Source organism: Netta rufina (assembly GCF_964035555.1).
Source record: "Netta rufina genome assembly, chromosome: 2".
NCBI classification, from domain to species: domain Eukaryota; kingdom Metazoa; phylum Chordata; class Aves; order Anseriformes; family Anatidae; genus Netta; species Netta rufina.
In genome coordinates this window covers 21,689,047-21,716,635 of record NC_140124.1, presented here as the reverse complement: position 1 = coordinate 21,716,635, position 27,589 = coordinate 21,689,047, and the positions used below count along the sequence as shown (strand labels likewise).

Genomic DNA, 27,589 nt, shown 5'->3' with positions numbered 1-27,589 from the left:
TAGTCTCATTTCCATTGAAAAATTGTGGTCTCATTATTTCAAGACCTGAGTAACACTTCCACTAAAGACTGAGTCCTTTCAAAGATTTTTCAATTATTTCACATTTTTCAATAATTTTCACTCTGTGGCTTGGTCAGCCAAGGCATGCAAAAGAAAACCCCAAATCTATCATAATACATATACAGCTATTGTAACACTTATCTATACGGTATTTGAGTCCTGGACTCTAGGAGATAGATCTTAATTTACCTTGGTTTCCATGTGACTTCCCCCTCAAAAGACAGATTGAGGTATAGACAGTTCAAGTGGGAAATACACATTTTAAACAACAGTGTACCATGCAAGCATATTTGACTGGAAGATGTCCATTTGTATTCCTGCCATATGAGCTATTCACAGCTACTAGCTGGCAGACTGCTAAAACTGTTGTCTGTACTTTATGGACCATAGCCATGGATGTATGTCATGGTATTCAATTTTGTTGACAAGGAAATACAGCTTTACAATTATTCTCAGGCTACTCTTCAACTAATTAATATACCACAGATACAGCATACTAAGATATATGGAGAAGAAACTTAGTTTTGTTTTACAAAAAAGCCATTTTTTTCACTCATATATATCCTCTTTTTTTCTTTTTTTTCTCTTTTTCTCTCTCTCTCTTTTTTTTTTTTTTTTTTGGATGCATGTGATAATGCTGTCCATCTTCTCAATAGCTCATTCTCTGTAAAATAACTCCAGGCAAAGGCCTATTGAAACATCTAATATGAAACAGAACAGCTTTGACCAGTTCTGATATTGGTTACACTGTAGTTGGCTAAGAAAACATAGCTCAAAAAATATGAAGGATTCTTACCGCACAAGGAACGTTATTAGAACCATATTTTTCTTAGGAGAAAATAGACAGCAGATGTAAAGAAAAGAAATAAAAAAGAAAAAAAAATCCATAGCTTTGGTAAATCTCTCAGATATGATTATGTTCAACAATTCACCACTTCAGTGTAACTGAATATATGTAAGATGAATAGCAGGCCTAAAAATCTCACAGTGGGAAAACTGAACTTGATACAATTTCAGGGCAGTGGGGAGTTACTGCTCACAGTAAAGCCTACATACATGTATTTGCCTTCAAAATTTGCAGCTTCAAAACCCTTTATTCTTAATCAAAAAAGAATGTTAGCAGTCCAGTATTTATGACTTTACAGTACTACTATTCTTGTGCTGAGACAAAAAGAGAAATCTCTGTAAAGAAAAGCAGTTGTAGTTTCAACTTCTCTATAGGGTTATTAGTCTCGGTTTCAGTATTTATCCAAAAAAAAAAAATATATATATATATTCTAGAGAACATAGTTCTGGGTCTGAGTGAGAATAAAATGAGAATTAGCCCTTTTGCAATACTTCTCATCAAAGGCTCTGTTTAGCTGAAAAGTAGTCGAGATATTTATTTAAATAAGGGGAAAGAATTTATTATGATGCAAAAAAAAGTATGCAGAAAGATTCACACAAAAATCGTATCTGTTGCTAAAATACTGAATTAAGACATTTTATAGTTCTTATATAAAGTTTTAATACAGTTTCTAGTTGTTTATAGTATTGAAGGGAAAACAGCTTTTCATTTTTAAGGCATAGTTTAAACCTTTCTATGGACAATACCGGTACAGTTTGAACCTCACATGATGCATATAGCAGTGCTTTGGATGAAAACTAGAAATTCCAGGTGTCATCATGGTGGTAAAGGAGGGTACATGGAAGAAAAGAAGCAGAGTAGAGAAGGTGAAAAGAGAAACTTGGGGTTTATCAGCACCAAGATAACTAACAAAACCAGAGAAACAGGATATTAACAGAGACAGAAGTATAGATGTATGCTGAGTAGAAAACATTTTGATCTTGATAAACTGTGAGACAACTTACTATGGAACTATTAGGAAGGAATTGAAACTACCTGTGAAATATTAACTTGAAGTAAGGTAAAGGAAAAAAAGGAAAAAAATATTACAGTAACAAGCAACAGAATCACATTTACAGAAGCCATGGTTAGCAGCTGCAAAAACAGGACAACAAAAATACCTTCTTTACTAGGTAGATAATTTCACAATTTTTCATTAGTAAGGAGTCAGAGTTTTCAAACTAGAGTCTCTTTTAGAAAGATTTTTCAAAGCTCAACTTGGTTTTGGCCTACTATTTTCCAATAAACTAAAGGTTCCTCCTTGAAATATTTCTTATTTTATCTTTATTGTTTTTACTGATCTTCTGGTTTCCATGCCAAATAACTCAAGAATAAATGAAGGCAGCTGAAAAAATGGATTATTTGGATTTATAAGTAATCTGTAATGAATGAAAACACAGTGGCAAAATCTGTACTGGTCTCGCCTACATGCATGCTTGAGAGATGAAATAATAGCCAAATTGCCCAAGCTGTCACCAAGAAAGCAGTTATTTTTTACAAGGCAGAAACTGGAAAATTTTGTTTTTAAATAGGTTGGAGAAACTCGGGAAGGAGGTAAAATAAAATAATTAAAGTAACTAAGAGCAAAAAATGATCTGTCTTTGGTAGTTTATTACCATAAAGATGAGTACTATGAATTTGTGTTATTCATGTAATAAATCCCTTATAGCCTGCACACATGCATGAACCAGACAGAACCTGGTTAGTGATGGGCCCATGAGTAATCCAGCTATAAATATATTCTCATTCTTACTTTTGTGCATTGTCCCACTCTACCTCTTCTGAGGTACGTTTCTGCTAGGCAGAATCTTTCTCTTTACCTGCACACATCCCCTTCCGCTCCAGATCTGCGTTTCATAGTGAGGAGATCAATAGCAGACACATGTTTACGAAACTGTTTTTTACTTAACAGTTTTCACCAATAGGCTGCTTGTTCAAGTGCAGCTCAGTCACTACTAAAAAAGCTCTCAGTGCTGGAGAGACATGCAAACACTGGAACAGGTTTGGTGGTTTCAGCACAGTTTGAAAACACAGATGTGCCCACCCTGTAAAACCTTCAAATCAGTCACACTTCTGAGTAATTTCTCAGTTTTTCTCTGCTTTAGAGAACTAAGAGAATGTACAGCCATTCTCTCTGATAGTCTTTTCCCCACATGTGTACATCTTTGCCCCATAAAAGCAGATACTTAAAGAATAGATTTAAGGCTTAACAGGAGCCTGTTGGAGACTGAGAAGTTGTACTCTGTCTTATTGGGAAAAAAGAAAAAAAAAAAAGTTATTTTTTACTCAGGTTATTTTGCTGCTGTACCCAATTTCATACTATGTGACTTTTCCCTACCCAACATCAACACTGTACCTAAATAGGGACTAAACTAATTTTTATGGCACCTGAGATGTTCAGGTAGTCTCCCATTCAAGTGAGTTGTCCATGATTTCTAAGCTTCCTATATCACATATATTCAGCTCAGAACGGAGAAAGCAAATTCAAGAAATACTTTTCCTAAATAATTCATGCAATTCTGCCATGTCATCATTTACTGTCTTTTTAAGGAAAACTGCAGTGTTGCTTATAGAAATTCCTTTCTGCTTTGGCCATATTTCCCAGAGAGGAAAAGCTTGTAAGTCAAGTAGCTATAAATAAGAAAGGGTAGAAGAGGCACCAGGCAGTCTTCTGTTAAAACAGAAAATAATGTTTATGTTTCTTACAGGGGTTATTTACAGTGATAACTGAAAACATTTAATTTGCATAATGAACATACTGACATATTACCTTTTGATGCATCCAGGGAGATATAATGAGCTGAGAAGCCTTCAGATGAAATACTGTGATCAGTCACAAAGAACAACGTCATCATGTTGCCACCACTGGTGAGTGATGGTGGAATTGATCTTCCACAGTACCTGCAGCAAAAAGAAGAACCAAATTGAGAGGCAGTATTTTATGAAGCACCTGTATTACTGGAAGAGGATTCATCTTTCACAAAAAGTTTGAAGAGTTGCAAGTACACAAATGCCTCCATTGAATGATAGAGATCCCAGCTATATACCCCGTATCATGGGGCTAAATAGTACGATACACAGACAATGATAGAAAGCTAAGTTATGTGACAAAGTGAGAGGAAAAACTGCTTATCAAGTTGTCAAATCTTACTGAAATTAGTCCATGCTGTGCCTTCAACATATTCTACTCTTTTGTAGGAGTCAGAGTAGATATCAAAAGAGTAAGGCTGCAAAATACTCTCCACTCTATTATGACAGTCATTTGCTCCTTATTTTTCAAAATACTGCCATGTCAGCCAACTACTTTACAGTCCATAGGTGCTGCTCAGTACCTTGCTCATGTTGTTCAGATGTTCTTGAGTTCTAGATTGGCAAGAAAATCCTGTATATATTCCACCTGTTGAAGGGGGCAGGGGAGGGGGACGGGAAGGATTTGCCAGCCTTTTCTTGCGTAATATAACATTAATATGTTAAAACAATTAATAACAATATAACAGAAGAAAATGAAAACAAAATCCTATAAAACAATGACTTCAATTTAGTGGTATAGTTTTTGCTGACATCCAAATGTACAATCTTTTAAGTTATCTTTATTTCATTTCTGCAAGTGTCTTTTCATGGACACAGATATATTAAAGCTTTTGAACTCATTTCCAATGAATCAAAAATGTTAACGGAGCTGGACAAAGGGATCAATTGAATCCTCTCCTTAAAAAAGCTGACCTCTTGACCTAAGTCAGTTTCTCTCAGTATAGCATTTATTAAATGTGGTTCTCATTCCCCGGTCAAAGAAAGGAAGCTGCCTTTACTACATGAGGGAGGGGGATTGCTGTTAATGTTTCAGCAAAGCAGAGCAGTTAATGTATACTCAAAATTTAAGGCAGCAAATTGGATAGAGAGATCTACAGAGCAGTGTACATTCTACAGTAATAAAATTCTGTATGCTAATGGACATATTCACCTTCCCAATTTTTGCATAGTGCTGTTGTCATATATTTCAAGATAATCATTTCTGCAATTATAATCAAATGCCAAATTAAATGAAGTGAACGTCAGACGGATAAGGTAGCCAGGTTGAATGTTGATAGTCCAGGTACAGTTAATACCATGTGGGTAGACATCTGGATGACCAGGACTTGTAATGGTTCCTTCTTGTCCAGTGAGAGACTCTCCACATACTGTAAAGATTTAGAGCATCAAGTTAAATGACACATTAATTCAACATTGAGGCACCTATAAAATTGGTTACTTTTCTTTCTGAAATGTCATGGTCTTTTTTGCCTCATGAATGCTACACAGTGAAACATTCAGAATTTATCTCCCATTATAACTTTGCAAAGCTTGATGGGCCCTTGTTTTCAGCCTTACAGGAAAATCTGGACTATACCAACACTCTATACACAAAACAAAACAAAAAACTTACCTATATCTAATGGCCAGTACTCAGCTCTGAAGCCAAGGTTGGTAAGAGAGGAAGCTCTGAATTTAATATAGAGATTGTTCCGTGTGGATTGCACTCTGGATGGTACAGCTGTTCCACAGTATGTCTCCAAAAGAGGAGAGTCTGTGTTGTTGCCATCTCTGACCTGAAGAACAGTATATTCAATATATCCCATACAAAGTTCTATGGTATTAAAGTTGTAAGCATAAATGAATTCATAAGAATACTATAAAGGACATCCTTAGTAAATCACATAGTTCTGCTTTGGTGGAGAGGAGTATGAGAAGGAACACACAGATAAGAATTTCTTAAGGTTATTCATAGTACGTGTGTATTATCCTTTACCTCAACGTAGTCTGAGTCACAAGTGCTTGTATTTCGAATGTCAAAGTCGATAAAGTTAAGAATCACCACTTTGCCAGCTGGCTGGGAGATAATCCACTCACAGGTCTTTGGGTGAGATGATACCCTGGGATAATACGGTGAATGGATAGTGCCTGCTCCAGACAGGAAACCTCCACAGGCTGCCAACAGACACCAGGAATCAGAAGTTGTGATGAATGGTTTCAAGGAATGTATAATCATGTCTATCAAATATCACTATGGCATTACAAGAGAACCACCCCTTAAAGCCTGTGTTCTCACAGAGTCTACTGTGGGTCATCCAGGTAGGATTAAGAATGTGTTTAAAAGAAAGTATGGCTGTAACTATAGCATAAATGTGTATATGCAAGAGACCAATTTAACTCTGTCCATGAAAACTTATGGATTTGACTTATTTCTTTCACACACTTAGACAGATGTATTTGTGATTAAGAACTAAAAGACATCACAAAAAAAAATATAAAGATTTAGGCAGAATTGTAGCTATCTCATCTTTGGAATGTTAGTGCTAAGTGACTTATTGTTAATAGAAAAAATGGGGAATACATTTCCAAATATGGTACCACGGACCTAGGACAGACATCATCTGTGCATTTCTAAAAGTAGTGACAAATAAATAAATTGACTTTTTCCCCTTTCTTTTGAAGTTTGTCTTGTACCCATTATATGGATAATATAGCACAGGAATGACTGAAAGTGACCAAATTACAGATCAGTTCACTGTGCAAGTCACCAGTTCTTCTTACCAACTTGATAAATGGCCCTGAAGCTAGCTCGTTGCACAGAAGCATCAGATTTGAACTTGATCCAGAGACTGTTGCTGGTAGAAGTGATTGGAGACGTAAGTGTACTATGACAGAATTTGGTAATTAAAGAAGACATCTCACTGTCACCATCTCGAACCTAATCATCAACAAGAAAAAAAAAGAATTATGTCAGATCATAAAAGTCTTGGGATTTGATATCTGGCTAACATTATGATCTCACAAGAACTGCTAAATAACAAAAGGAGAAATTATTGTACTGATTTATAAGAGGGGTAAAGGGCCACCGCAGTAATTGGCACAAGTGACTTATGGGAACTCAAATGAAGGATTGGATGATTGGCACAGAAGGCACACAGACACTACTGTCACAGGACACTAGGATGAAACAAATTTTCTCTGTGAATCACAGTTTTAGCACAATTTGGGCATGTGCTTCCAAAGGTGACATCTTTAGTATTAAAGGGGCAGGTCAGGTGCTCAGCAGTGACAACTATGAAAATTTTGCCAGCACTAAAACCCTGCTGTGGAAAAAGAAGAGGATTTGTGATTTCCTTGCTCTGGCCATGAAGTTTGTAATGACTTTTCAACAGCACTTCTCTAGAAAAATCACATCACATCACACCTGTACATCAACACAGTCAGGCAGCTCAAGAACAAAAGATGCAACTCTGAGTCCCACATGCAGTAAAAAGGTATACTGATGTCTTTCCATTTTTTGTCCGAAGGGTCCAATGCATGAAAATGACAGTGAAACTGTATCAGGGAATCATTTCTAGGTTCTACCGTTTACACTGCTACTGCACTAACCTTAATCAATTTTCCAATCAAAGGAAAAATGTACCTGGTATACTATCTCAGAAGCTGATTACAAATCATGATAATTAAGGGGACGTGCAGGAAAAGAGATATTTGTATTTCCAAATTTCAGGACCTGAATCCATAGACTGTGCATAAGAAAGAATAGTTGCATCCAGAGCTTGCTCAGCTTTGGCCATCTCCCCTGGTTAGACAGCTTTGTGACTCTAACAGATATTTTAAATTTCCCTGGGACCTAAGTTCCAGGTGACAGTCGTTTTGGATTTACAGGGGAGTAACAAAGATCAGAATTTGTGTTGGAATGTTTACAGGATCTTTATACAGAAGTGAAAGTTTCCAGAACTACAGTTTGCATGAGTTCACATTTTTTCTTGACCTGTTTCTGCTTACATTTTTGATTTATAAAGTCCAGTGAGTAGTGATAAAAGTAACAGGTTCTCTAACTATGTGAATAATGTCTCATATTGCCAGCTAGAAGGATGGCAAGGAGAAGAAGCTGGCTTGCCTAACACCTTACCTCTGCAGCATTATGTCACAGCCTTTCTTAAATAAGAAGTTTTATTGTGTCTAGTTTCTTATTGCAGACCCCTAGTTCCAGGCTGCTCCTTCCTTAGTAGAAGAATAAACATCCTTCCCTGAGCAAGTGTTTGTGAGCTCTGTCTGGCTCAGTGGAAACTGCAGATTTCCTGATATCACCAGGGATAGGAATAATCTGCAATTTTTCAAGGTGACAAAACAATCGTCAGAAAGTGATTTTTAAAGTAACTTAAACATCCAAAATCTATCTCCCTACTTGTTCTTCATCATAAAGCCCAATGAGACAATATTTTAGAAAAGTATATGTGGAAAATCAGGCCTTGAGAAAGGAGCACGGTACTTTACTCGTAACCACATTTCCTGCGTCAGAAAATGCTGGCTGTGTTTCTCTGCTCTGGGCTGAGCAGACTAAGGGAGAGGGAAGGGGAAGAGGTGTTGAGATTGACAGAAATACAGGAAAACTGAACTGCTTGTGACAGATCAGCAAACAAGAAGGTAAATGCCTTGCTGAATTAATACAAACTGATTGCATTTAACAGAAATGGTTTTGTTTCTCTGACTGCTGTGAATTTAGCCGCTGTTCTGCCAGCAATTAAGCAAGAGGAGTACCAGGCCAAACAAACAAAAGCTGTCTGTTTTCATTAAACACACTTCCCCTCTCATTTCAGAAATTAATTACACTTCATTCCAACCAAAGTCTCTGGGTTAGAGGAGGAGGGACGGGAACGATGTTAGCACAATAACAAATCTTTTAAAAACAGATTAACTAAAGGGAGCTCACAGGGGCCTATGCTGCTCTTGGTCAGAAAGAGCTTAAGCACAAAGCCACGTAACCGTGCAGCCCCGCAGCGCCATGCTGCTCCTGCTGTAGCCGTCTGTAAGCTCAGCCTTAGCTCTGCTGGGCCTGGGGCCAGGGCGGCTCCCTCCAGAGCCTCCCCACCAGCCACCAGCTTCCCTGCGCCTGGTTTAGCCATGAGGGTTGGTGTTGCATTGGTTTTATGTTTGTTAATCTCCCTGAGGTACAACTGCAGTTTTGTACAGACGGCACTAAGGAGCAGCCATTCCATGTAGGATGAGGTATTTATGATGTCTTGCCGTATGGCAAGCTGGGATGTGACACAGAGGAACACGGGGATGGGGTGGCAGGACACAGGGCACAAACTGGTAATTAAAATCCCACCAGAGCTCGTCAGGCCCCAAAGGCACCACCAGGACCTGACCAGACTTTCCTGGGGACTCCTCCACTCTGCCTAGGGCCCAGAGCCCCATTTCAGCTCCCAGTGCTGTCAGCCCCTGTCCCATCACGGCTGCAGCAGAGCCAGGCTCCAGCTCCCAGCCATGGGCATCCCCAAGCCAGACCCAACCATGAGCGCACATCCTAGCCCAACCTTGGCTTGCTCCTTTCTCCCAGTGTGATGCCCATCACTCAGGGCTGCCCCACATTGCCCTACTCCTGGCTGGGGTGGTGGGATGGGCTCTGTCGATATGTAAATCACATGCTTTGTTTCTGCACTGAAAACAAATTTTCAGCATAACACCATGAGGCACTGGAAAATGCCTCATAGAAGCTGTGCCATTATTTCTATTTCTCTTGTATTTGGCATGTATTTACCTATGGTCCAAACTCCATATTAATCATGTCCAGCTGATTAAGAATTAGCATTAGTATTATGCAGGAAGATTTTCTTGTTCTCTTATCTTCATTCTTTTAGCCCCTGTGACTTTTGGACCCTAATAAATCGGTATACTTAATCCTTTGATTAACACCGGTCTCTGTAGTGGCACCTGAGACAGAAATTATGCTGCCTTTCTTTGTACACACATGTAATTAACATTTCATATTAACTGCTTAAGAAAAGTCACCTCAATATAATTCAATGAGCAATCGCTGTGACTCTCCAGCTCCATATGGGTGAAGTTGAGGTATATTTTTTCATCTTCTGGTTGTCTGATAATGTAGATACATTGTTGGTTGTTGATAAAAGGGTTAGGCCAGAAAGGGGACGTGATAATCCCTTCACTATCAGTGTAGTTTCCTCCACAACTTGGATCTGCTATATTAAGAACACAAAATGTTAGTTGAAATATTCACAACTATAAGAACTCTTCCAGTTTAGTGTGGCTCTAAGCAATGACTACAAATCTAAGAGACTTTCTGTATTATTAAATAGTAAATGTTAATTATGTCCATGTCCTGTTGGCTATATCCTGGGAATGTCACAGGCTAAACTTCAGTGCTGAAATTTACTTACCAGGCGATGTTGTATAGACAATGTGGAAACCTTTATCAGTAACTGAGTCGTCAGAGTGAAAATGAATCCAGGCATATGGACCAGTGGTTTGGAGTGGGGGTGGAGATCCAGTGCTACAGTATTTACCAACAACAGGGTCTTGTGGAAGAAGACCATCTCGAATCTAGACAGAACGATAGATCACTGTTTAGGATTATCAGATGTGTGCCAGCTCTGGACAGTACAAACACTCTTAAAGTTACATAAAGGGGCCCAGGAGATAGCGTGGATGGTGGAAGCTCATATGAAGTTTCCTCCAGACACACAGAAAGTAAGATATAGACCTACCAGCATAGCTGTGAGGGTTCTTCTAGGAGTCATCAAGGGGTTGTGAAAGGGAAAGAAAGGATCAGGAGATCTAATGCTGAAGTGTTTCCCTGAAATCATCCCCTGCATGGCCCAGTTATGGAATATATGCTACTCCAAACTATCATCTTATTCTTGTGAGTGGGCATTGGTGAATTCTGTAACCACTGCTTTTCACTTGAGAGAAAGTCCTGTGCTCACCCATCAAGTCATAGACTGCACTATAATAGGAATCTATTAATCTTAGATACCTTCCCATAATAGTTTTACTTAGGCTGAACCTCTGTGGCTTGACATTCTGCTAGCAGTCTGGAGACCAAGCTTTGCAAGAAAGTGAAAGCTTCCCACCAGATGCTTGGTCTTACATCCCATCCTCTCTAGTTGTAGGACTTCCACTGACTTCAGTGGAGTGGGATTTCATCCTCTTTTTGAATCTGAGTGCGTCAATGGCTGGAGTTAAGTACAAATGAACATTTCTACCCAGGATTTATATTCAAACAGTCTACTTCTGTACATACAAAAAGTTTTGAAATATCTTGTTTTGCAACTACATTGCCATAAAATGATGTCATAATCCACAATTAAACTTTACCTCTAAATGGTCATAACTGCAGTTTTCATGGTGTTCTAGGCTTAGTGTGCCAAAGGCAAAAGTGATGAGGAGGCCAGGACTGGTTGAAATGGTCCAGAAACAGTCTCTGTTTATAGGATAGTTACCAGGGTATCCTGGAGAGGTTATTGAGCCATAAGTACCTGTCAGCTCGCCACCGCATTCTAACAGGAAAGAAACATGGAACAACACAGTCATTAACACTGCACATCAGGTCAAAAGCTGAATTGTCAAAAATTTCAAGATCAGGTAGCACTTTGGAATTCAGAATACATTCAGAAACAAACAAAAAACAACAACAAACAAATAAACCAACAGGTTACTTTTTTCTTTACATTTTATAATTAATTTTACAATTCAATTATAAAAAATATATATATATATATATATTTCCTCATCTGCTTTGTAAAAGAAAGATTCTCTCACAGTTTTAATGGAAGTATCTTGAGGAGAGTGGTCAAAAGCTTTTGTTTTAAAAATAGAATACACTATGCTATCTATGATATCTAACAATGTCAATTAAAAGAAAAAAAATAAAAGAACATATTAATTGTTGTTTCTTAAAATAAAGAAATACTTTCCACCAGAATTTTCTATATTTTTTTTTTTCTCTGATATTTTCAGGACACAACCCAGTGCACAGTTTTGTTCCTAGATGGTTCTGTACAGAACAGTGAAGTGAGCTTGATGCTGCACAAGATATATTTAGGCTTTATCTCTAGAAATGCACTTCCAGGACTCATTTCACAGAATCACACAAGTGGTGTTACCAAGAATTCAAGCAGTAACAGCCTGCAAATCATACCTAAAACATCACAGATAATTTGAAATTAAATTTCAAACAGTTTGATCCTATAATGTTTGGAAAACATTATTCAACCTCTTTATCCTCCTGCAAATTGTCAGTGGAAATAAAAGGGTAACATGCCTGCTCAATGTACTAGAAACTTCTGTGAGAAAAGAGAATTAATCAGAAGAATGTCATCTCCAGGATTATCTGTTCTATAGGGGATTCCTCACAGGGGGCAAAAAGCAGCCTTAAAAACTAGCAGTACATTATTCATGCAGAGGCCTAAAGTTGGAGTTTAAATAGCTTAAAATGACACGTGTCTAAATTTCAGCCTCATTCCCTAGTAAAATGTCCTATTGCTCTTAACATTTCCTGATTAAAGTAAGTAAATCATTCATTTTGCTCCAAAGCTGTGAACACATTAAATTACCTGACATTTCATCAAACTTACCAGGATCTCGAGATTCCCACTGAACAGTAAAACCTCCATCTGTAATGGCGTGATTTGCGTACAACCAAAAATAAAGGGAGTTGTGGGAACTGAAAAGCTCTGTGGGAGGTGTGGAACCACAGTATTTTCCCAGCATGTGCATTGATGCTGAAGCCCCATCATGGATTTGAAGGAAGTCAGAATTACAGTCATTACTTGCCTTCAGTTGGAAGACCGGGAAAGTAATACGCAGAATCTAACAGGAAGTAGCAAAACAAAAAAATCTCTTTTTTTGCATTTGCTAAAATAGTTTATGCTGTAACTCTGCATAGGAAAGATTTATTTGTTCATGCAGCTGTGAGAATCTATTCGCTTCGGAGTCATTATGTGATTTCCTGAAAAATTCCGGGATAGAAGAAAATATTATGGAATCTTAAGGATCAAAAGAAAGGAGAGAAAATCAGAAAGAATTTGGACAGGGAAGTTATCTGGAAACAGCATTATTCCTATAAACTAATAATTGATATCATTTGCCTGTGTCTGCTACATGATATAGTTAGAAAGGCTTGAACTTTAGCATATAATACTTTATTCCAAGTTTCCCATGGAAGCTTTCTCATCAGATAGTTAACATTTCTCATCCTTTCTATGATTGAAAATATTGTCATGGGAGTTAAAAAAAAAATGATCGTTCTTTTTTAAAAGTGATCTTTCTTTTGCACATATAAAATCAGTGTATTATGAACCTACTCTAGATAAATAGTGACACACACAGCTTTATGTAAGTTCAGATTCCCTGCCAATGTGCTTTAATGCAGTTCTACTGAAGACAGCAGTAGTGGCTCTAAGGCTTAAAGCTGAGGATATGTCACATACATATAATGCTTTATAAAACACTTCCAGCCATTGGTTTATAAAACAACTTATTTCATTCTCATGCAAAGTCAAAAATATATTCAAAATATAGATCCCTTAATGTAGGTTAGACGATATTGGAATGTGTGACATGAAAATGGCCACATTTGCTCTGATGAACTGAGGGGTCCTGCAGAATGAAGGTTTCTTTATTCTGAACTCTTTTTTTTACCTTGTTGGGATCAGTGTGAATAACCCAAGCGCAGCTGACCCCAGTATCGTACCGCTGGCTGCTTGGGTTGTTTGGGTAACTGAAAGTCCCCCTGGAGCCTGAAAGATATCCTCCACAAGCTGCAGAAACAGAAAAGTAAATGGATTAATTTGTGCTGTCACGGTAAAAACTTAAACAAAACCAAACTTTTAGCTTTGGTTTCCTGAACATTTAAAACAAGAATGAAAGATGCTTCTATGAAAGACTTCAGAATTTCCTCTGAAGTGGAATGATGTCATAAAAAATGAGAAAAATTATTCCCTGAGAGAAAAGTAGTTCCTGGAAAAAGAATAAAGATCTTTCAGCAGGAAAATGTGAAGTCTGCCAAAAGTTGTTGATTCTGTCTCAGAAAACTATCAGTAAACCAGTTGGTTTCCAGAAGACTAACTCGGGATTAAAATCTTCAGAATTTCCACTGACACTGAAATGACATTTTGAAGCTCACATGATATAAAATTGTATTTCCCAGTAGTCGTGCATCAGAGAATGTATCCTTCAGATGTTTTATATATCCTTTGGGGTCAGATTTCTGGTTCTGATATCACCTCTTATAATATACCGTGGTCTATTGACCATGTGAACTGGGAATCCCAAACAGCTACAGAGAAATATGTCCATAAAGAACCCAAAATACAATGCACATACAGCTGTGGTATACAAGAAGCAGCTGTAGATTAACATTCAACTGACAGCAAAGAAATACTCAATTATCAGCGAACTGAAATGAAGTATTTTGTATGAGGGAATGGTAAAAAGAATATAATTTTCTTTGAAGTGTCCGTCTAAAACATCTCACAATTTCTCAACAAGATTCATAATTATCATATCATAGAATGTATTATTTTTACTTTGATTAAGAACTAAGAAAGACTGATACGTTATAATTTGTCACTGGATATAAAATGGTTCTCTATTCTTCACATTTTGAATGGTTAAATATTTTTTCCACATATATATTCCTAATAACAAAAAATTACTGGTTATACATATAAAGAAAGCAGAAAGAGCTTGAAGTAGCTCTAATATAGATCAGATTTCATGGTGGCTCAGTGAAATTTAACATTCTGTATTCTATAAAAAGTTAATCTGCTTTTTTCACATCAGTCTGCAATACATAGGAGCCATCTGATAGATGGATGCCACAGAGACACTCACTAGAATGCTATCCTGACTTTGTTTAATCAAAATTAATGGCATAATAATCCCCCTCCCCCAAAAGAAAAAGAAGAATGCATATTCAGAAGAAATCCTACAAGTAGGAACACTGTAAAACTCCACATTCCTAGTTTCATGGATAACATTTCTTTCATTACATTTCTGTTTTGAAAACTTTTTCTGGCTTTTCATGTTAACTAAAAATATCTGGACCTCCCAGTTTTGCAACAAATGAAATTGTATGCACAGAAGAAAAACATTACTACATTCTCTTGTAAATCTGTTTCCCTTATACCAAACCATCTTTCTTACCCAGCTTACCAGACCACTTATCAGGAACAGCAATCTGATTTTAGGATAACTGGAGGCTAGTCACAGCCAGTAGGCCCGCAACTCCAGTGTTCCTCTCCTATTGCTAAACAAAGCAGCTATAAAGAAAAAAATGTGGAAAACTCTAACTCCAAGGGACCAGAACCTGTAGTCCACCAACATTAGCCTTTTTCTCCAGAGGAGGATGTCCTGGACATACCTTGCTGGGCAGTCTGGCACTGTGGTCCTGTCCAAGCACTGGTGCACTCACAGGTGTAGCTGTTGATCCCATCAGTGCAGTTTCCCCCGTTCTGGCACGGGTTGCTAGAGCATTCATCAATGTTTTCTGTACAATTAGGGCCTGTCCAGCCTGCATTGCACACGCAGAAATATCCAAAGATCGTTGCCTACAGGTATAAACAAATGCAATAAACTTAATGATCATGAATCACATAGAAGAATCAATGCAGTTGGTAGAAACACTGACATTTACACTTACTTTATGTGGAGATATAAGAACAAAGAAATAAATCATTTGGAGTTTAATGGCCTTGATGGTAAGTGGTGAATACCAACATAAACCAAAAGCCTAATCAGATTATCTAGCTGTTTGCTGTTTCTATCAAGTTGTTTCTTTGCAGAGTTCTTTCAAGGTACTTTTTAGAAACCCAAAATCTGTATTCATTTAATCATTCAGGAAACTGTTTGCTTGGTTTTGAAATGATCGTCCTAGACACAAGTTAATGATATTATCTAAAACTTAAAAATAGCAAGCCAAGATAACAATGGTTTATAAATCATTCCTCTCAAGCCTGTTCTCTTAGAAGTCTGCACTGTAGTTACGTGGATGTTACTTTATTTTTCACCCTGAGGGATGTTAAGTAGGAACTGTTTCCCTTACTTCTTCGTATTGTTCCTGTCTTTTTTCCCATTTCTTTTGTCTTGACCTTTACTACTCCTTGTAATCAAGTCTTTCCGTATCTGTAATTGTTTTAGTTTCTTATGCCCTCTTTTCTTGTATTTGTTGTTTTCTAGATATACTTCTTACAGTTAAAGCAGATTTTGATATTCCATGACACATGCTAACTGCCAGCTTTGATGTCCCATAATCAATGTGCTATATTCTTTATTTCCTTGTACATTCTCTGATCATATCCTCTGTGTCCTGAACAGAGATTTTCACTATTATGGAAGAGGATTTTTCTGTGTATTAAAGGCTACAATAATATTTTAGAAAATAAAAAGGTGCTTTCTGATCTGCATTGCCTGGTATTTAATTAACATTAAATTTTATCTGTCATTACACTGGCCAAATATAGCTCTGATGTACCCTATTTTATTAGATGCATCAAAATCCCATTACTGAACTATCTGACTGTGTCATTATCTTTAAGTAATAGTTTGCAACCATGATTGCTTATAGTTATATGTTAGGATAAATTTGAGGGAGTACATAATTTCTTTTAATAGACTGACTAAAATAGTTTCTAAATAGTTAGAAAAAGTAGATGAGATCTGGGCACAAAAGGTCCTTTAAATAGCTGAGCGAAAAGACAACAGGTACCCACAGAAGTGAGTGAGGAATGCACAGAAGAGGGTAAGAGGTGGAGTGGGGAAGAGGGGATCATCTCCTTTAGAACAGAAAATCATGAAAGGGAAAGGCGAAAACATCATATGGCCCATTTCCCCCTGACTCCCAGAATCGTCAAAAGAAGGATATCTGTAGAACAACATGGACAAACAAGATCAGACTCTATTTGAACAACAAATTTACCATTTGTGAACATTTCTCCAAAATCATCATAATAAGTATCTTCCAGAACAGAAATACCAAAAATCCTCAGATCCACAGTACTAACTTCCCTGAGCACAGCAGGGAGACTGTGAGGAGTCAAGCACTTACCACGCACTGACCATTTGCACAAGGGTTTTGCAGCTGACAGGTATCATTGAGGGGAGAGCATCCGTTTGGCCCATATCCACTTCCAGTGTACCCAGATGTGCAGGAACAAAATGGCATTAGTCCTTGGGAGATCAGGCAAAAACAAAGAGACTAGTTCAGTCCTTGTTAAAATGACAGTACCAAACATTACAAGACAGTTCCTTGATATTTTGAAGCTGAGCCTTTATATATGCCAACTTATTTGATCTTTTGGTACTTTCCCTGGTCTTTGCCTGGTCTGATCATGAAAAGATCCATTTTTTGTACCTGAGAGTCTAAGGTAAGCTTCCTGGGAAGTGGTGGAAGTGGTGAAAGAATACTTATAGGAAGGAGAAAAATAGTCAAAGTAGATGAAACTGGAAACCACACTGAAAGGAAATGGCGAAGATCTCCACATTTTTATGATGAAATCTGCTCTTTTGTGTGGAGCCTCAATCTGTTTCTGTCAATGTCTGTGGAAAGGCCTGTTGACTTTAGCCAACCTGCCTGTGAACTCCTCTGGGCAAGGCAAAACTGACTATGGAGAAGGGGTAGCAATATAAATATTTTGCTACAAAGTGGGTTCAAATAGACTATTTTCTTGAGATTCACACTGTCCTTACAGTCCTTACAAAAGCATCATACCTGAAACAGAGGTACAAGTTGCCATTGGATGGCAACCTCCATTATTTATTGAGCAGATATCAACCTGGGTACATGCTCGTCCGTCTCCTTCATAACCTGTACAGAAATAACTCTTAGTTAGTCTACAACAAACTATGTTCCCTTAGCATCAGCAGAAAAACAATCATCTGGTGAAAAAAAAAAAAACAAACCACTAATTTATGGTGTAAAATCACAGCCTTTGCAGCTAAAGAGAGAAAGTTAAATTATCTTTCTGGAGTAAAACCTGGCTTATTTATTATGTTCCTATGTTGCAAGGATGGATTCTGATCTTAACTAAATCCTCATGTGATTTTAGAAAAGAATTATATTAGTGTTACCCAAACATAGGTGAGGTCAGAGTGAGTCCATAGGAGCTCAGGTCTCTCAGCCACCATGTGCTGCCCTGCCTACAGTTCTGCACACAGCCAGCCCCAACCACCTCAGGGCTTCCCACTGCATATCAGAGCTACCCTTGGGTTCCGAATGCAACATCTGCCTCCTCTTGGGAGGCTCTGCAGGATCAAAATGCTGAGGAACAAATGCACAGCCAGAACTGAGGTCCACTATACCACACCAAAATTCACCCGAGGCCACGTTTCTATCATGCTGATAGTCCTTCAGCCCCCAGTAATGGAGAGCCTTCGGTAACTGCAGCCTACTACCATTCAGATGGCAGTCGGAAGGTCAGTTAGAAACCCTTTTTCATGCTAGTATTTCCCATATTGATTGCATGCATCCTGTAAAGCAATTGAAACCATAGAACACAAATTATATGGACAGAAGTCACCGCTTCCACTGTTTGACCTGTATTGCAATGGAAACACTGCCATTATAGAAAGCAGTTGGAGTGTGACAAACAATTATCTAGCCTTTTTTTAAAGGCAGACAATACATCTGATTTATGGCACACAGGATACTCTTTTAATTAAAACAGACAATGAGATTACTATCATAATTATGCAATCCCTGTCTCCCATTCATTTTTTTTTTTAAAGGAAATACCTTATAAAATCAAAGCTTTAACACCAAAAGGGGCTACCTAGTACAAGAGAAACACATTTCAGATAATGCACCAACAGACACCTACTCTACAAAATGTTCATTAATAGCTGAAGCAGTTTAAATATTTGTGAACTCTACGTCCTATATTACAGTATAGCACTGTACAAAATATAAAAATATATTTGTGCATGTGATAATCTTTATATAAAACCAGTCTACAGCTTCTTAAGTATATCATAAAGCAGGCTCAAATGTGTTAAATCTTCATCTTTTAAGTCTTTCTATAGTTCTATCAACAAAAACTTCCATTATTTTACCTGGTGGACAGAGTCCACAGCGGAAGGATCCCATTGTGTTGATACATGGAACCATTGGTGCTGTTGAGCAGCCTCCATTATTACTTTCACATTCATTAATGTCTTGGCAGCTGTGGCCATTTCCTTGCCAGCCTAAAAAGAAGCACAGGACAGACATTAAAATAGAAAACACTTGACTTTTTCATCTTCTGCTTTGACCAGAGCTTCTCCTAAAGCAGAAAAATCTGCCTTTTGAATTTCCTCTCAATAACACAAGAGAAGACCTGTCCTCCTGATAACTGATGATAATTAATACTGGTCTGCAAAATGTGTTACAAACACAACAAAGTGAAGGTATTTGTATAAGAATGCTTTATTTTAACTGTATTGTGGATATGCCACAATCAAACACAGTTTAATCCAAAGAGGAGACAATTCTGATCTAGTGAACGTGCAAAATTTGCAGCAAGGTTTTATTATAACTCTGGTTAAATCTTCAAATGCTCCTCATGTACACGTCCTATACATACAACATACCCTACTCAGGAAGATGGCTCATAGGTTTTATGGCTTGAAGGGACAATTAGATTTTTATATTACCTTGGGACAATGGGCATACTGACATGAAGCTAACCCTACACACACTGGGAAGGATTTGTCTTACCCATCCCAATCTAGTTGTTCTGGGCTCCCAGTAAAATCATTGGAAAGAAATAGGTACTTCAAGAATGCTGTTCATCTGACCTATTTAGATCTGACCTGTTTAGGATGGGATAAATCATGCATTAGACTCCACTGTGTAAAATTATCTATGTGTTATGTAGATAAGCCATAACCTGTAGGCATTTATTCTGTAGGATACAGACTGGAGCATTTCATGGAGTCATTCCCATATGGGAATGACACACTGCCAGTACTACCTGCTGCCACCCCCTCCCAACATAAAAGCAAGCAATGACACGGTACCTGTGGGGCAGGGGCCACATGAGTAGGAGCCGAGTGTGTTGTGGCACTGCACAGGTGGGTTCTGTGAACATGGGGGACTGGGGAGGCTGCATTCATCTATATCAGCGCTGCAGGCAGGGCTGCCAGGAGGGGACATCCAGCCAATGTCACAGATACAGTGGTACTTGGGCTGCCACAGCAAACACCACATTACACATTTAAGACAGGTAGAAGAACAGCCAAGAAAAGGGCAAGAGTTCATCTTATAAAATGTCTTCTAAACTATACAAGAGAGATCAGTGTAAGCAACCAGAAGTCAGCTTGGCTGCATGCAAACTCTTCAGTAACCTATATAATATGAAGAGATGACATTAAGTTGCAAATATACATTCTCATTAACAACAATTTTCTCTCTTCTAAGCTTTACTAATGGCCAGACTCAATATTTATCTAGCTTTGGTACAATTAAAGCTAATGGGAACGGTATTGTTGACAGACACAGGAGCAGATGCTGTTAAGCCAACACTGAATCCTCTTGAAAAAGATTTCTCCACAAAAATAGGTAGAAAACAAGTGATGAGTTGTGGAAATTTCTACAAATTGAGAAAAAAATCATTTTAGCACAAAGAATATGTGGTGTGGCTGGAATGATGCATGGGTGTATAGGAACACTAAGGAACAGAAGCCTGCCAGGGTAGTTTTGGAGGGTTGCTCTGAGTGGAAAGAGCCAAAGCTGGCATCTTCCATCCATGCCTTTGGAGTGAACACCCTGTACCCGGATTTTGTCCCAAAAACAATTATCTGGCTTGTTGCAGAAGGCCATTCGAGTACATGCTAGCATCCACCCAGTACAGGCACTTGGACAGCTGAGGCCTGGAGTCAGTGATGGAGTCAAATGGATGGTACAGAGCACCAAGCACAGGCAGCAGCCACCAGGCCAGCAGTCAGTGTTCCATAGGTATTGCTTTTCCCAGGGAAAACAAAAAACATGTTTGTCCTTCTGAATCGTTTAAGTAATAAAATATTCCAGCAACTGAGTCCTGAACTCCCCAAGTAATGAATGGTAAGAATATGATATTTCAAATGAGACTTTGACTGTTGAAAGACTATTCCCAATCTCCCAATGGATGTAATTGTAGATCTAATACTTTCACAAGTTTCTTTAACAAGACACAAAGCATTTCCAGTTCTTGCTGCTGTCCTTGAGACATCAGAGAGGTTATGTGGCATTTCTTTGTGCAGTGGCATTTCTCGATGTCTTTTCAGTGCTACACAGTTTTGTGGTACTCAGCATAATCTATTGCATGTTCATGCTGCCTTGCATAACGAGACTTATACATTGTTCCTTACTTTGTTGGGCTGATCCCTTTCTGCATCTACGCAGATGCCATGCTCACAGAGCATCTCAGATCCTCCTTGGCAGTCATCAAACTTCGAGGCACAGTGAGACCCATAGGTTTCTGGAGTACAGGAGCAGCTAATGGTGAAAGCAGACAGAAAAATCAATATGTTATTTCTATATAGCACTTAAAGATCATGTGTTACCATAGTAAGATAATATTCTGCAGTGTTTATTTATATGGTGTTCCTCATGAAGCCCCTGTGTATTTAGCAGTACTGACAATCCCATTAATAATCCTGCAGCCAGAGGCAAGGCTCCTGTCTAGCAGAGACTGAAGAGCCATGTGGGACTTGCTCATATCCGTGACTGTCCAGGCCCACGGGAGTATCCACAGATTTTTGTTACAATCACAAATCCAAGAAAAAGGAAACATTTAAAGTGAGACTTCAGCAGAATATGTGCCTGGAAATCCCCGTTTCAGCCAGAGAGCACCTTAGCTTTGCTTTTCACCTTCATATGTTGCTGGGTACCTAAAGCTCTACCTCTAGCAATACACAAAACTGCTTTGCCATCAAGAGGCTTGGTGCTTATCTCCTATCTATGTCTGTACACAAGGAGCATCCCCACTCACCTCCCCAGAGCAGTCCAGACATCATTCCTTGCACTCCATCCCAAAGCAGAGATGTATAAGCTACAGCTGTCACTGCAGTTTCTTTTTGTTGTTGCTGTTATTGTTTTTGTTTGTTTGTTTGTTTTTTAAACCTCCACCACTGCAGGAGATGGTGGTGTTAGCTCTTAACCCTGCAGCAGTTTCCCTGCTGCTGAGCACTCACCTGGGAGGTGGCCCAGCCAGGGCCATTCCCTCCTATCCTGCACTCAGCCCATCGCAGGGAGCAGGGCAGCCTCACACTCTGTGGGGTGACAGTGGCAGCACAAGGGTTTGCTGAGGTAGGAGGAACAAAGCTGCAGGCTGAAGGGATGCATCCCGCAGGGCACACCTTAGTCACAGCATTGCACAAACACAGTGGACCTGAAATCAGGAGCTTCTGGGCTATCAGGTGATGGTTCTCTTTTCTCTGGTCCTTTATTTCCACATGGACAAAAACTGAGTCTGAAATACAACTAACTGAATGGGATTAAAACTGCAGAAAGACTCCCATGAATTAGATAACTTTTAATAAAATGAAGGTGAGACACTTATTTCGATGCAAGTAATGTGCTGAGATGTCTGATCCCCACAGAGACATATAGCACTCACTTGGCCCTGTTCACTTGCTTTTAAGCTGGCTAATAAAAATAAATAAATAAATAAATAAATAAATACCAAATAAAAACACCTCTGTACAAGCATTTACCTACACAGTTTGAATCAGATATTCCAGTGCAGCTGATCTGGACCTTGGAGCAATTTACTAGTATGCCATGCTATCCTTGCCATGGCGACGTGATCAGCTGAAAAAGTGTTTGATAAGCCAATTGCAGATAACTAAACTCTGCACCCAGGACAAGCGACCCAGGTGAACTCAGGCTTCAAAACTGCAGTCGCAGTACTGTAAAACTGCATGTTTATTAATGCAAGAGACAGCAAATACACCGACATCATCTTCCAAGTGCAGTCGCTCAAGCTGGGCAAGCAGAGAGTCGGCAGGACAGGGAAGCAGAACACCCCCAAACGTTCAAAGTACATGCAGAGCCTCACATTCAGCTCCAAAGGACACAGCAAGGCAATTGGAGAGGCTCCAAAGGAGAAAGAAAATGACACTGTCTCCTGCCTAGTCTGGCAAAGGTTAATCCATTACCCAGTTGAAATTGCTCAGCTTTGAGAAGTCGGCCACGCTGCAAGGAGCTTTGGCCAAACTGCAAAGCAGTGCGGCGTGGCACTGCCCTGATCCTCTCCCATTGCTACCTTCGTGTCCTGGTGAGGCCCCCATTATGCTGATTGCGATGCAAATGTCTGATAAACATGGGGATTCCCATGACCTTTTGTCCAAATGATGCCATGTCCTTTTGAGGTGCTGAATCAGGAAAGCATTTCTAGAATACCTGCTTTTTCCTCATACCTCTGTGCTTTCCTGAATTAGAGCTTAAAGCTTGCACGTAAAGACTCTGAAACGGGAGTGAAGACTGCATTACCCTCCATTTGACAGTACCTGATTGAGCACTGTCCTTCACCTGGTGTTATCCCTGAGGTCTATGAGAAGTTACATATCACCATTTTCTTTATCAACAGTCCCTACTGGTGTATGTAACTGCACCAGAGCAGGACTGGGGTGACAAGGGGTGCTGGGCCCCAGAAAAACCAGCAGCAATGTTCTTACAGCTGCTGAAAAGAGCAATGTCACCCTGTTTAGGGATGGATTTAGCATCCGAGGAGTGCACAGAAATAAGTAGGACATTATGTGAAAGGAGTCTGTGAAGACAGTAGAATGGAGTTGGGGAAAGGACTGAACTATAATCCTGAGGGCATAATGCAAAAGCAGTAATATCACAATGTTTGTGACTTACAAAGAGGTTCTAGTTTCTTTGAAGTAATTGTGTAATTTGTAAAAATTACACTGGGGAACAAACTTCAGGAATCATGACCATAGAAACACAATGAAAGCAGCTGAGAAAAAGGCAGAGGGTTTGTTCCCTCAAACCTTAATTTAGTCACACACCTGTATGCCACATAGCAGAGCACAGTAAGAAACAATAAGTAAAGGCAGGCTGCTTTGTGTGGTGTTTCCTTGATAAATGTCTTGCATTGAGGACAGCTGCAAGCAAGCTATAAAGATCTTTAAAATCAAAGAAAAGCTGTCAGGCAGCCTTACACACGCAGTAACATCTCAACAGGCTCTGTGTTCCTGCTGAAGTGTGAGGAGCACTGCATGAGAATTTCCCTTTTGTGAAGTTCCTCCAAGAACTGACAAAGCACTGTAAGGCAGTGTTACACCAAGCAAATATTTGTGGGGGCTAAGGCTTTCATGCTGAAGCAGGAGACAAGTTGCTTTGAAGAAAGCTGTGGCATGCTATCCAGCCTGCTTGTTCCCACTGCACAGGGAGAGCTTTGTATTATATCTGAAAGTTATTTATTTACCAGATTATTTGCCACTATGGAAAATAAGACTCAGGATGTTCAGGCTGGCTTGCCTTGTAAACGGAAACATGTTTCTTAACGAGCTGAACAAGGACTGCCCTCTGACTGGGCACAGCTGGAGGAGGGTGAGCCCCAGGAACCTCGTGTCTGTGGTGCCCAAGCACCCTCCTGGCCAGCCTGCTGCAGGCAGCATTTCTCCTCCCTTTCTATCTGACAGCACTGTGTGTTGCTTGTGCTGCTCCAGTCTCAGTGCTGCTGGTATTTCTGGAGTAGATGAAGGCATTTCCAAGAGTTATGCAGCGTGCTGGGGATGCCACTGAACACTGATGTCCACATGCTTAGGAAGTTTCCAGCATCTCAAAGAGTTTGCTGGAGAAAAGCTCTGCTCCTGTGCTGAAGCAAGCGATGGCTTTGGAGGGCATCTGTGCCTGTGGAGGGCTTATCTATACAGTGTACTAATGATTTTGTGGCCTCTCAGACTGAAAGGAGGTGATATATAGTGCATAGATACTACATAGACTTGTTACTAGAACTTGTGCTGCAGATGGCACAGACATAGCAGTGTTTTATACAGCATTTTTATGTATAGTTTTGAAAAGTTACCTGTAGCTGCCGGGTGTGTTCACACAAGTGGCTCCATTCTGGCAGCCCAGTGCCGTTCCAGCATAAATCTGGCATTCATTAACATCCACTGAACAGAGGAGGCCCTAAGATGAAATGGAAAACCAGTTTATTTTCCAAATAACAGAGAAATGAAGCAAACCATGGAGCCAATGTTTAATATAGTTTCCAAACATACACAAACCACGGGCTGCTATCAACACAGCTTCTCTTATGAAACATTATAACAACACTCTATTGTTCAGCTGTGTTTCTGTGACCCTGATTATCAGTCAGATGAGGGATAAAATATTTCAGATGTCTGCAGAAAGCATATGGACAGCTTAGTACTGTCGGTCCCACTACTTTCCAACTCCCTAGCAAAAGGCTCCGAAAATTTTCTTTCAAACTGTTCTTATCAGGAGATGCTGTTTTGTTAGGACTGAAACTACATCAGTTTTGACACAAGTCTCAGTGGGACAATTTTCAGGCTGAGAGTTTTTGAGAAAAAGGTGGAATTTTCCATCTTCAAATGCATGTAACAACACCATTAAAGCCTTTGCCAAGAACGTCTTTGGATTTCAAAAACCCAGAATGGGATTGGTTACTTACACCCCCATTTGTTTTACTTTGGATTTCAATAAACACCATTCCCTTCCTTCATTCTCTCTATACCCTTGCATAAGCTCAACAGCAAGGTATGCAGTTCAGTTCACACTGCTCAACAAAAAGCAAAGACTAATTCTCTGCTGTGGAAACTGCCAAGCATCACTGACTCCATGGGGCATCACCCACATATAGCAGTGCAGGGTCTGACCCACTGGTTGGGGCTTCGATTTTCTTGGTGTACGTCAGTGTTGTTGAGAACCAAATATGTTGCACTTAAACTAAGTGATGACTCTGTTGTGGTTGTTTTGCTGTTCAGTATATCTCACTCCATCCTGAACAATTTTAAAGTGGTGTGCTTTGTCACAATTCTGCTAAGCCAGGTACATCCTTGCAGTTACAACACACATCACACATTCAGGGAGTCTACAGACTCACCTGCCAGTTGCTGGGACAGAGGCAAAAGAAACCATCCAATGAGTTCACGCAGGTCCCTGAGTTCTCACAGGGGTTGCTGCTGCAGGCTTTCCTCTGGAGAGACTGAAACCCAGCAAGAGAGCAGGCAATTAGCTTCCTTCTTATTTAGTTTTTCATCAGCATTTACTTTCAAGACAAAGTTGTAGTTTTTGTGTTTGTTTTTTTTTTTTTTCATTCTTTCCCTCTCACCTTTTTCAGTGAGGTTAATTTGCAAAACTTTTGAGCTCTTTCATTCACATCTGTACAAAAATATGACTTAGTATGATTGATCTTACACAGGATGACTGGCTGCAAGCACTAGGATGAGCGAAGCTCTGTAAGACGTAAATATTAATAGAAACTGTTCTTCAATGGCAGGCTGTTAGTGAGTCTAGATGGAGAGTTGGTTATCTTATCTTCCTGATTTGATGGGTGACTCATCGGACAACTGCTTTTACTGGCAGGAGTAGCTGTGGCTTGTCACACGCTCATGGAGAAGCAGCTGATGGTTGAAAATAAGCTATTTCCAGCACAACACAAACTCCAGTTTAAATTCTTCAGTCTTTGGCTTGACAGATAAGTGAAGGAAGAGTTTATTTTTCCTTGGTATCTAGTTGTTATTCTTCAGTCTACAATTGTTTTTCCTTTAAGGAATGTAGGCTCCTACACAGTTTATGTTTTGTAAGAGGGTATTTCACCTCCTTTACAAACCTTGGCTTTTTTTAAACCTCCTGTTACCAGAAAAGGTTTTCCTGAGCAGTGTGTGAGAGGAAAGAAATCATTTAGCTATTTAATCATTGTAACCTTATCTTACTTACTTAGGGTCAGATGTTTCTTTGTTGATCTTCATTTTCTTTCCCATTTACTCACCTGCTCTAAGCTTTGAAGTTTGTTGTCAAGATCTGTGATCTGCAAGAGAAATGCAAATTAAGTTGTCCTTGGCATGAGAGCCACTGCAGAGGTACGTGTTGGTCTCAGGGCTGGCATGCTGGATGCCAGTAGACTAACAAAGTGCTTTCTTTGGAGTATAGCTTGTGTATGAAACCTGGTGACAGTCAGGTTCAAATCAGATCCCATTCACTGGGATTTAAGTCCTTTAGGCAGTTCAGAAAATCACTGCTTATGAAAAGAATATGTCCAATTTTGCCTACAAAAAGAAAAACGGTCTTGTGAAGATGCACTAGGGTGTTTAAGAACATGAATATTCCAACAGGACTGCTCAGGTGCTCATGAGCCATCTGAAGGACTGAGGACTGAAGTGGGTACACCGAAAGCCCAGGAAAGGTTCAACATATTGAACCTTTCAACAAGTTGGTTAGATCCACAAATAGCAAGCAGAACGTGAATCAGGGAATACCATAGACACATGTTAGGACAATTTCCCTTGGAGGTCTCAGGCTATAAAATATTTTCCTATAATGAAATGATGTCTGCACTCTAACAAAAGACACCTAAATGAAGTCACTTAAAGGATTTCCATCTTCTGTTGGAGAAAAGTCTTTAGTAGCTGGGAAAAGTTCCTTGCAGGTATTTTCTTTCCCCTGTAAATCTCTACATCCCATTTCACCCATGCAGTGGAATATCTAGGTAACATGTATAAGAACATATTTGGTCCATAGCCTCAACTTAGTGAGATTTCACTTCCATAAATGTTAGAGGACATAGTCCATGGAGACAGTGAACAGAAAAAGAATCCTGGTCATTGGAAATTATGGGAATTACAGGACTATTTCCATTGTCTCCAGAGATACCGGTTCAGTATCTCTGATGT

The 27,589-nt window shown here is 39.3% G+C and overlaps 1 protein-coding gene across 1 annotated transcript in view; it reads right to left on the bottom strand.

Moving 5' to 3' along the window:
* Nucleotides 1–27,589, bottom strand: part of CUBN (cubilin) — a gene marked incomplete at both ends in the record, with an annotated part of 140,600 nt that overhangs the window by 112,013 nt on the left and 998 nt on the right. Inside the window, 19 exons of the mRNA XM_084282794.1 lie at nt 3,717–3,847; nt 4,908–5,124; nt 5,370–5,532; nt 5,733–5,911; nt 6,518–6,674; nt 9,755–9,945; nt 10,144–10,306; nt 11,081–11,262; nt 12,340–12,574; nt 13,406–13,524; nt 15,129–15,315; nt 16,812–16,933; nt 17,475–17,570; nt 18,815–18,946; nt 19,760–19,928; nt 21,089–21,215; nt 24,760–24,863; nt 25,801–25,902; nt 26,689–26,727. Of these exons, the coding sequence (XP_084138920.1) occupies nt 3,717–3,847; nt 4,908–5,124; nt 5,370–5,532; nt 5,733–5,911; nt 6,518–6,674; nt 9,755–9,945; nt 10,144–10,306; nt 11,081–11,262; nt 12,340–12,574; nt 13,406–13,524; nt 15,129–15,315; nt 16,812–16,933; nt 17,475–17,570; nt 18,815–18,946; nt 19,760–19,928; nt 21,089–21,215; nt 24,760–24,863; nt 25,801–25,902; nt 26,689–26,727 (2,815 nt within the window). The remainder of the gene's footprint in view (nt 1–3,716; nt 3,848–4,907; nt 5,125–5,369; nt 5,533–5,732; nt 5,912–6,517; nt 6,675–9,754; nt 9,946–10,143; nt 10,307–11,080; nt 11,263–12,339; nt 12,575–13,405; nt 13,525–15,128; nt 15,316–16,811; nt 16,934–17,474; nt 17,571–18,814; nt 18,947–19,759; nt 19,929–21,088; nt 21,216–24,759; nt 24,864–25,800; nt 25,903–26,688; nt 26,728–27,589) is intronic.